Source organism: Hipposideros armiger, unplaced genomic scaffold (assembly GCF_001890085.2).
Source record: "Hipposideros armiger isolate ML-2016 unplaced genomic scaffold, ASM189008v1 scaffold_1050, whole genome shotgun sequence".
Taxonomy (NCBI): domain Eukaryota; kingdom Metazoa; phylum Chordata; class Mammalia; order Chiroptera; family Hipposideridae; genus Hipposideros; species Hipposideros armiger.
The window spans coordinates 310,977-320,744 of NW_017732400.1; the positions used below are offsets into that span (position 1 = coordinate 310,977).

General features: G+C 49.6%; 1 protein-coding gene across 1 annotated transcript; it reads left to right on the forward strand.

Annotated features, from left to right (window-relative positions):
- Positions 1 to 4,122: 4,122 nt before the first annotated feature.
- Positions 4,123 to 9,718, forward strand: GTF2H4 (general transcription factor IIH subunit 4). The gene is made up of 14 exons (XM_019631825.1): positions 4,123 to 4,321; positions 4,962 to 5,104; positions 5,376 to 5,480; positions 5,826 to 5,957; positions 6,212 to 6,308; positions 6,396 to 6,484; positions 6,699 to 6,810; positions 6,959 to 7,027; positions 7,224 to 7,307; positions 7,545 to 7,677; positions 7,927 to 8,057; positions 8,668 to 8,715; positions 8,877 to 8,955; positions 9,436 to 9,718. Exons 2-14 carry the CDS (start codon positions 4,965 to 4,967, stop codon positions 9,606 to 9,608), a joined length of 1,392 nt encoding a protein of 463 aa, XP_019487370.1. The 5' UTR covers positions 4,123 to 4,321; positions 4,962 to 4,964; the 3' UTR covers positions 9,609 to 9,718.
- Positions 9,719 to 9,768: the final 50 nt, after the last annotated feature.

Genomic DNA, 9,768 nt, shown 5'->3' on the forward strand with positions numbered 1-9,768 from the left:
GAGCCAACTAGATAATGAGGATAACAATAAAGATAATTTAATCTTAGGTTGAATTTTAGGCCCTTGGGTCCAGGACACAGATCTGATTCCTGCTGAAACCTAGGCTGGTCAGATCACTGACCCATGATTTAAGATGGGCACAACAGGTCAAGAGTTTAGAAGCCAGAATGCATAATGGTGAGCAATGGAAGCAATGCAGTGAGTGGAGAACTCCCAAATCTCTAGCTCAGAACTCTCTTTGAAGCTCTAGACCTGTGCAACCACCTAGAGCTTCACAGGAAGTGCAAATCATGGCAGTCACAGCATGTCCAAGCCACCTCCTCCCACATTGTCTCCTGGCCCAGTGAATAGCAGCACCATCCACTCAGAAATCTGGGGATCATCTTTGACACCCCGTTTCCCCTACTCTCCCCTCACAAATCCAGCCTATCACGAAGCTCTGTTGATTTTTCTTCCCCACTTTCCCTTCAATCCGTTATTTCTCTCTGTCTCTAACCGCACCCACTACCTCCATCTTGCCTGGTCTCCCAGCATCTGCTCCTGCTCCTCTCTGGTTTGCTCACTCTGTTCTGCCGCCAGAGTGACCTGGAAAACAGAAATCTGACCCTGGTCCATTATTTCAAACCCTTGAATGGCCTCCCATTGACATCAGAATAAGAACAAAATCTTCTTGGCCAACTTTGGCGCCCCCACCCTACCCTCAGTGTGGGTCATTCCCACTCTCTCTATGCACCACTGGCCTTTCAGTCCCTCCTGCCACAGGGACTTTGTAGCATGCTGTCCCCACCTGGAACACAATTCCCTGCTGTGTTTGCTTTAACTCCTGCTTGTCCTTCAGCAGCCTTCCCTAACTTGCCAACTAGGTCAGATCCCCTCTTGATGCTTTCAGAGCACATGACTTGCTTCTTTGTAGCACTTACTACAGGTGCCATTTTTTAAAAGAAAATGTTTATTGAGCATCTACTATGTGCCAGGTGCCATATTTATTACATATTATATCTTATTTACTACAACACAGGAAGTAGCTAAAATTATTGCCATTTCACAGAGAAGAAAACTGTTAAGACACTTGCCCAAGGCAGCATAGTGGTAAAGGGTGAAGCTGGTGGGAAGCGGCCCATGGGCTCCTGGATCTCTGTTCTCTCTCCAGGATGCTGCTGGAGGGGAGGAGGTCATGAACTCTACATCACAGGAAGTTTTCCCAGCACAGGCTGGATAGCCCTATTATGTCAAGGAGCTCTTTCTGCAGTTCAGCTCCCAGAAGCCCAGGCTGATTTTCTTCTTGAAGGCCAGTTCCAGGAACTCAGTCTGCTCGATTCCTACCATCAGACACCTGCCCTGATTCACTGCATCCCTCCAAGCTGGGATCTCCAAGAGAGCTCCGTGATCTCCAAGAGAGCTCCGCGATGGGGCAAAGGTCTATATCTGCACTATCCAATCCGTAGCTACTACTGAGTACTTGAAATGGGGCTAATGTGACTGAAGAACTGAATTTAAATTTTGTTTGAGTTAATTGAAATGTAAATAGCTACAGGTGGCTAGACTCCTATTCTGGACGGTGTAGCCCCAGAGTTTCCCCCACATTGTAGAGAACTGTGACCTGACCTACCCAGCTCCCCTTGCTTGCTCCCATGAAAATGAAGCATATGACCTATTTGAGTTTTACACACACATAAAAGCTTCTTACAAAGATGGCATTGGATTATGTATGCCACTTTGTAATCTGCTTTTCTTCCCCTCAGGACGGGTTGTAAGTAGCTGTCAGTGATCAGTATGCATAGTGACCTCCTCTCTAAGTGTTGTCTAGTATTCTACATGTTGTAATAATCCACATTTTATCTAACTAACTCCTAACAATGGACAAAAGCTGTTTCCATTGTTTTCATAATGCATCAACAAACACACTCCAGTAAACATCTTTTTTTTTTTTTTAAAGATTTTATTGGGGAGTTGGGGGAGGGGAACAGCGTTGTGGAATCGGGGAAGGGGAACAGTCAAGTTGCTGTCCTTTTGTTCTTTAGTTTAGTTGTGGAGGATTTCGCTTCACTGGCCCATGTTGGTATTATCATTGAGCTCTTCCCGGTGAGGCAGATCGGTCGCCGGGCCCTGGACGGCCGCTAATGGCGGCTCTTGGCAGCTCACACCGGCTGCCAGCCACTCACAGTAGCTTTATGGCAGTCCACTGCAGCTCCACTGCAGCCTATGCCATTGCCGGTGACTCAGGGCAGCGCAGCTCCAGGTGGAGCTGTTGTTCCCCATTTTAGCTGTAGAGGGCGCAGCGTCATTGGCTCTAATGTGGGATCCAAACCGGGGCCCTGTTGCTCAGAGGTGGCGTCCGAAGCCAACTCCTAACCAACGCGCCACTCAGCCCACCCCCAGTAAACATCTTTGCATGTGTATGTTTGTACCCAGGTGGGAGAATTTTAGCACGATAAATTCCTAAAATGGGAGTTGCTAGGTCAAAGGGTAGTCACATTAAAACCCTTGGTGTATACAGCCAAATTGCCCTTAAAAAAAAGCATGCTTCTGTTAACCTTCAACAGAAGTATATGAGTATGTTTATATGCTCATATATATATATATATACATCGAGGTAGTCAATCCTTAATTATTTTTTAAATGGATATGTTATTGTTTCTTTAATTTACTTTTCCTTAATTACTAGTGAAGTCAAAAGTTGTTTGTTTTTTTAAAGATTTTATTGGGAAACTGGGGGAGGGGAACAGCCAAGTTGTCCTTCAATTTTAGTTGTGCAGGGTGCAGCTAGCTCAGCTGCAAGTCCAGTCGCCATCCGGCCACCCGTGGGCAGCTCAGGGCAGCTCAGCTCAAGGTGCAGTATTCAATCTTAGTTGCGGGTTGACAAATCCCAACATTCCATGTGGGAGTCCACCAGCAACCTTCTTGTTGGGAGCACGTGCTCTCACCAGCTGAGCCATCCTGCCACCTGTTGGCAGATCAGCTCTAGCACAGCTCACTGGCCCATGTGGGAATCAAACCGGTGACCCTATTGCTCAGAGCCCGAGCTCTTAACCAACTGAGCCACTCTGCCTGGCCAGCCCCAAGAGTTTGCTTTTTTTTTCATTTGAAGTCATTTGTATTTCTTCTGTTTATCGCCTGTTATCTATTTTGTCAATCTTTCCATTGTGATGTTACTTTTTCTTATTGCTTTGTAAGAGTTCTTTGTATTTTGCCTATTTTATCAAATACTTCTTTCCAGAATGTAATTTTAACTGTACTTAACACTTGTCACAAAGAAGCTTTGTCAGTTTTGTGGCATTCTTTGAGGATTTTAAACATTGATTGCTAAAGAAAGGGAACAATGAAACAAACATGGGTAGGCTACAAAGCACAACAAAGTCTTACACAGTTCTTACCATTTTAGTCCCTGGTCCCTGGCAGATGTACTTAATATCCCTGCTTCAGCACTTTCTAGTTGTCCAATCGCGGGCAAATTTTATCTCACTGGACTTTGGTCTTCTAGTCTGTAAAATGGGAATAATAAAACTTGCCTTTTGGGAACTTAGGGAAGCCTGTAGCTCCTGCCTTGGCTGAAGACATTCCCTTCCCTTTCACTGCAGTAGGTTCATAAATCAAATCAGAGCAAACAATTTTTTAAATTGTATTTATTAGGATCTTCTAACTAAACGGGAGGCGGAAGCATGGTGAATGTGGCAATTAAGATTTATTACTTAATGTGCCAAATAAGGCACATTGGCTCTAGTTAACTCCTAAGTCGCGAAAACGCTCTGTAGAACGCATTATGCCAATTTTACCTGGAGCAACTGAGCTCAAGGAACCCAGTTTCATGCATCTCTAAAAGTAAGCGCCTCACCACCCAGCAGTCTCCACACCTCCGCCAAGGAGTCCTCGGGGTAGTTCTATTCCAAGGGTCCCGCCTCCCGGACGGGTTGGTTAGACAAGCCGTTGGCGGCGTGGGTGGAGAGAGACCCGGAACCAAGAGGCCGGCCTCCGGTCGCCGGGGCTCTCTCAATTAAAGGCCAGGCTCTTTCCTTGCTGCTTCCCCGCGGCGCCTTTTGGGAGTTGTAGTCAGACGCACTTCAGCCGGCTCTGGGGGGCGCAAGGACAAAACTCCAGTTCCCAGTATGCCCTGCGGCGGGCGAGTGCAGCGCCCATTCTTATCCTCCCTACTTTTCCACTCCTATTCTGAATCCTTTACTCGGGACTCCTGTCTGTGAAATTCTTCGTCGCTCTCCCCATCTTTTTCTCTCATTTTTCACGATCCTTTTCCCTATTACCCAGAGCCAGTGTCTTAAACGACGGCTTGAGACTCGAGTGCACGAGGGGGAATTGACACAGAGTGGTAAGGGGGCCGGGAGAGGGGGTGGTGGAGTGTAAGAGAGTTGAGTGAGAGGCGAGGAGTGGGAGAAAAGTAGGGAAGTTGGGAGGTCGGACGGTATGGATCAGGTTGAATGGGGTAAAGTAGTCTTTGGAGAGGGGAGGGAGAAGGAGAGGAAAGAGATGGAATTAGATTCGGGAGACATGGAGGGGGAAGGTAGTTTATTGCGGTACCCAGCAGGAGTGGGACCAAGAAATAGATGGGAAGGTCTGACAGATTTGGAGCTTATAAGTAGATCTGCTAGGAGAGGTGAAAGGGAAAGAGGATTGGGCTCAAACAAGTCTGTCACTGCTTAGTAGAGATGAGAAATCACTGACATACAAAATGATTTTGCAAATATGAGACAATGAACAATTCTGTTACTTGGAAATTGAGTGAAGACTGGAGTTGAGGCCAGAAGTGGGGTGAGGAGGCAGGAAATGAGGGGAAGTCAGTCAGGTTTGGGAGAAACCAGAGGAGATGAATGACGTGGAAAAGAAAACCATAGAAAAGATGGGTTATTGTGGGGTCCAGTGGACAGTGGATCTGGGATTGGAATGAGAAAGGTGAGGGGTGACACTGGCATGGATTGAGGGGTTGCGTTTCTAATGCTTGCATCTCTCAGGTGATGGAGAGCATCCCATCAAGGGGTGGACTGAACCGAGTACACCTACAATGCAGGAATCTGCAGGAATTTCTAGGGGGCCTGAGCCCTGGAGTATTAGACCGATTATATGGGCACCCTGCCACCTGTCTGGCTGTCTTCAGGTGAGGGTGCCCTTCATGGCAGGGACCATGGTGGGGAAATGTAATGGGGCCCTGCAGATTGGGATAAGTTATCATGGGTAGAAGCTTAATCCTACAGGGCTTAGAGATTAAAGTGTGTCAGGCCAAAACAAATGGTGTTTGTTGGGGCCACAAGACTGGTAAAGGGGTGGGGGGTGAGACAAGATGTTTGAGAGGCTAAGACACAGGTTGAGGGCAGAGATGCAGATCTAGGGCAGTTGCTGACAGTAACATTTTTCCTCTCCTCCTGCAGGGAGCTCCCATCTCTGGCTAAGAACTGGGTGATGCGCATGCTCTTTCTGGAGCAGCCTCTGCCACAAGCTGCTGTAGCCCTGTGGGTAAAGAAGGATTTCAGCAAGTGAGTGCTGTATTCTCAGCCGGATACCAATTTCTCAATGGCTAGATTTCCCCAGCTGCTGTTCCTTGGAACATTTTCCAGGAAATATTAATGGGTACACCATAAAACTTGTAATTAAATAAGTTTGGGAAACTGTATACTGTATTTTCCCTTTTGGAGAGTTGTGAGGTCTATAATAAGGCCCTGGCAGGCATTACAGTAAAGAAATTTGCCTTAAGACACTGATTTCACTCTGTGAAACAGTGATCCAAGGACTACTAGTTCAAAAGCAGAAACGGAGGCCTTTATTGGCCTCCTTCTTTTTGTTCTCCAGACATACCTGTCCCCTCTCTGCTTCTGTTTCAGAGCCCAGGAGGAAAGTACGGGGCTGCTGAGCGGCCTCCGTATCTGGCACACCCAGCTTCTCCCTGGTGGTCTCCAGGGCCTCATACTCAACCCCATCTTCCGCCAGAACCTGCGCATTGCCCTTCTGGGTGGGTATGTCACTCCGTCTCCTCCTAAGCTAGGCCAGGGGAACTAAACTTCTGGAGAGGGAGCTCCTTAGGGGTTTCTCTGGAACCTTGTGGGCTCCACCTTTGGCAGCTCCTTAGCAACAAGTTGGACCAGATGTAGCTGCGTGGTGTGGGAAATGCCTTCCACTCATGGCCCATGGGGACAAAGGTGGAAAGAGGGCAGAGGAGTGGGCAGGGGACACAGGCAGGGCTCCTTACTCTTGGCCCATCCTGGCATAGGGGCAAGGCCTGGTCTGATGACACGAGTCAGCTGGGACCAGACAAGCATGCCCGGGATGTCCCCTCACTCGACAAGTACGCCGAGGAACGATGGGAGGTGAGGACTTGGGACTCTGTGTGTGTCTCTGCTTGTGCTCCTACTTCCCATGGACCCTCGAGGCATCTGTTTTCCTCCGTTCCTCAGGTGGTCCTGCACTTCATGGTGGGCTCCCCCAGTGCTGCCGTCAGCCAGGACTTGGCTCAGCTCCTCAGCCAGGCTGGGCTCATGAAGAGGTGAGGAAGCCAGAGGTACCACAGCTCCCGGCTTTGCCATCTCCTTGGGTTGCTGCCAAACTGAGTGTCCAGGCAGGTCAGGCTTGGAGGGCGTTGAAGAAGGACAGCTGAATGGAGTACAGCCAGAGATAAACCAAGAGTAGACGTGAGCGGACTGTGGGGCTGGTGGCCTTTCTGTGCACACCTCTACCATTGTCCTTCTCTACATGTCTAGTGCTGAGGCCGGAGAGCCACCCTGCATTACCTCTGCTGGCTTCCAGTTCCTGTTGCTGGACACTCCTGCCCAGCTCTGGTACTTTATGTTGCAGTACCTGCAGACAGCCCAGGTGAGGAGCCCAGGGGCTGCTTTCTGGCGTGCTCTGCCCTTCTCAGGACCCACCGAGAGACTACTGCCTGCAGACTGTTCCCTGATTTTCTCTCCTCTCATTTTCTCCCTCCCATCCTACCCCCTTGTCTCTGCCCATTTCTCCCTAGAGTCGGGGCATGGACCTAGTGGAGATCCTCTCCTTTCTCTTCCAGCTCAGCTTCTCTACCCTGGGCAAAGTAAGCAGGGGGTGGAGCTGGGGGTTTGGGTGGGTGAGCTGAAGGGGAGCGAGATGGGATGGGGAAACGAGGTTATGGGGCAATAGAGTGAAATAAAAATGAACAACCAGTGTTGGGAAAAGAGGGAGTGAGTTTGCGGGTTGGGAAGGGGAGAATGGGACATGTTTGGACCCCAGCTGCTACCTCTCTTCCCCAGGATTATTCTGTGGAAGGTATGAGTGATTCTCTGTTGAACTTCCTGCAACATCTTCGTGAGTTTGGGCTTGTTTTCCAGAGGAAGGTATAAGCACCCAAATTCATGGCCTCTAGGGAAAAGGCAGGGTGGTATGTAGCCTTGGCCTTTAAAAAAAAGTGTGGGGTTTCAGGAGGCAGTGGGACTGAATACCTGAGTCCCTTGGGGGAGAGAAGTGGGGAGTTGAGGCTCTGCACTGGGAGGGATCTGGTGTCTTAGGAAGGACGATGTCGGGCGGTGACACCTGAGAGTGAGCCCTCTGCCTTTCCCTTCTATCCTTTCCAGAGGAAATCTCGGCGTTACTACCCCACCCGCCTGGCCATCAATCTCTCATCAGGTGTTTCTGGGGCTGGGGGCACTGTGCATCAGCCAGGCTTCATTGTCGTGGAAACCAATTACCGACTGTATGCCTACACGGGTGAGACAGCAGAGGGCACCTGGGCAAGCAGGTTGGGAGTGGGAGTGGGGAAAGGGAAGGAAGCAGGAGGGAATTTTATTTTAGTTTTTGTTTAGTTTACTGGGTACTTTACAGTTTTCTCACATTTCTCATGACACTTGAAGGAAGGGATCCAGTGAGTCTGGGTTTGGGGTCAACTTCCTCATCCCCTCTTCCTGTGCCTGGGTTTGGGGTCAGCCCCCTCATCCCTTCTTCCTGTCCCTGGGTCAGAGTCAGAGCTGCAGATCGCCCTCATTGCCCTCTTCTCGGAGATGCTCTATCGCTTCCCCAACATGGTGGTGGCGCAGGTGACCCGGGAGAGCGTGCAGCAGGCCATTGCCAGTGGCATTACAGCCCAGCAGGTATCCTCACTGGGGGAGGAGGGTGGCAGGAAGACAGGCTGCACTTGGGCTGTGGGGTACAGGGTGGTCAGCTTACGGAAGGCCAGCCCCAGGTCTTTTACAATAGGTGGTGGGGAGTCGTCTGTGTTTGAGCATAGACGAGGCACAGGAGATGTCAAGGTGTGGGAACAGGCAGCCTCTTGAGGGGAAGAACATGGAGGGAGGAGGTATAGCTCTGGATTTGTGTCTTGGCACCACCACTTCTAGCTGTATAAAGAGCCTAGTTGCTTCATTTCTCTCAGCCTTAGTTTCTTCATCTGGGAGGATTCAATATTAGAATAGCAGTAAAACATTTAGCTCAGAGCCTGCCACGCAGCAAGTACTGCTGTTTTAAAAAGAAACAAAACAAGACTGACTATGCAAAGGGCAGATGTGCCAGAGAAAGAATAGCAGACATGACCAGTGGGAACAGCAACTTGGGACAACTGCTGAGTAGGGAATGGGCTGACAACAGGCATGCACCTATGAGTTTTTAAACAGTAAGTTGATGTTCCAGTGACATTAGATGACAGCCAAAGTGGCTTTCCTGCCCTCTTATTCGAGTCTGATCGCATTCTTGTCTGTCTTCTAGATCATCCATTTCCTAAGGACAAGGGCCCACCCAGTCATGCTTAAACAGGTACAAACAGGTACCAAGCTGCTGGAGGCCGACAGCCCCTGGCACCTGGTGATGAAGTGATGGAAAAGAGAAAGGAGCAACCAAATCTGGGGAATGCGTGGAGGGCTGGGGTTGTCCGGCACAGTCTTCCAGAATCTTATAGCCATTACTTGCCTCTGCAGACACCTGTGCTGCCGCCCACCATCACGGACCAGATCCGGCTATGGGAGCTGGAACGAGATAGGCTCCGCTTCACTGAGGGTGAGTGGCTTCTGATGACTGATTCTTGGTCATTGGCCAGAGGAAGGACAATTCAGTCTTGATGAGCTGAAAAAACTATTCGTGCATTTAACTTACTTTTTGTTTGCTGCATGGGCTGGGAGAGAAAAGCTGGCAAGATACTTTTTATTTTGTGGTGAGTCGGTGGTAGTAAATAAAATGTCTCAAATCAGTGTAATTTGGATTTAGCTAGAAGAGGGAAATTGGGAGGGATAATTCAGTAATTTCTCTGGTTTTGGTGAGCATTAATGTGTTTTCTTACTGTATTTTATTGCCTTCCTGAATATGGTTGGATCACACTAGTGTTCAGATGAGCCCTGGAAGAGACAAGCATAGAGGATTAGTTTTTAAATGGTGGTGGGTGACAAGGCCAGCCCACTGCCCTGAGGCTGCCACAGAAAGGCTCCCCCTCACATTCTGGCCTTCTCTCATTCCCCACCTCTCCGGTCCTGCGGACCCCAGGCGTCCTGTATAACCAGTTCCTGTCGCAAGTGGACTTTGAGCTGCTGTTGGCCCATGCGCGGGAGCTGGGCGTGCTGGTGTTCGAGAACTCGGCCAAGCGGCTTATGGTGGTGACGCCTGCAGGGCACAGCGATGTCAAGCGCTTCTGGAAGCGGCAGAAGCACAGCTCCTGAGAGTGCGGACTAGGCTCGGGCGGGGCGGGAGGCGGGCGGGGCTCCAGAACTCAGGGTTTTTTAACTCACACTTGGGGACTCTAATTGTTTAATAAAATTGTGACAATGAACCACGCAGCCCCGGGCGCCTTCCCGCCGAGCTTCAGCTTTCCGCTGCCGA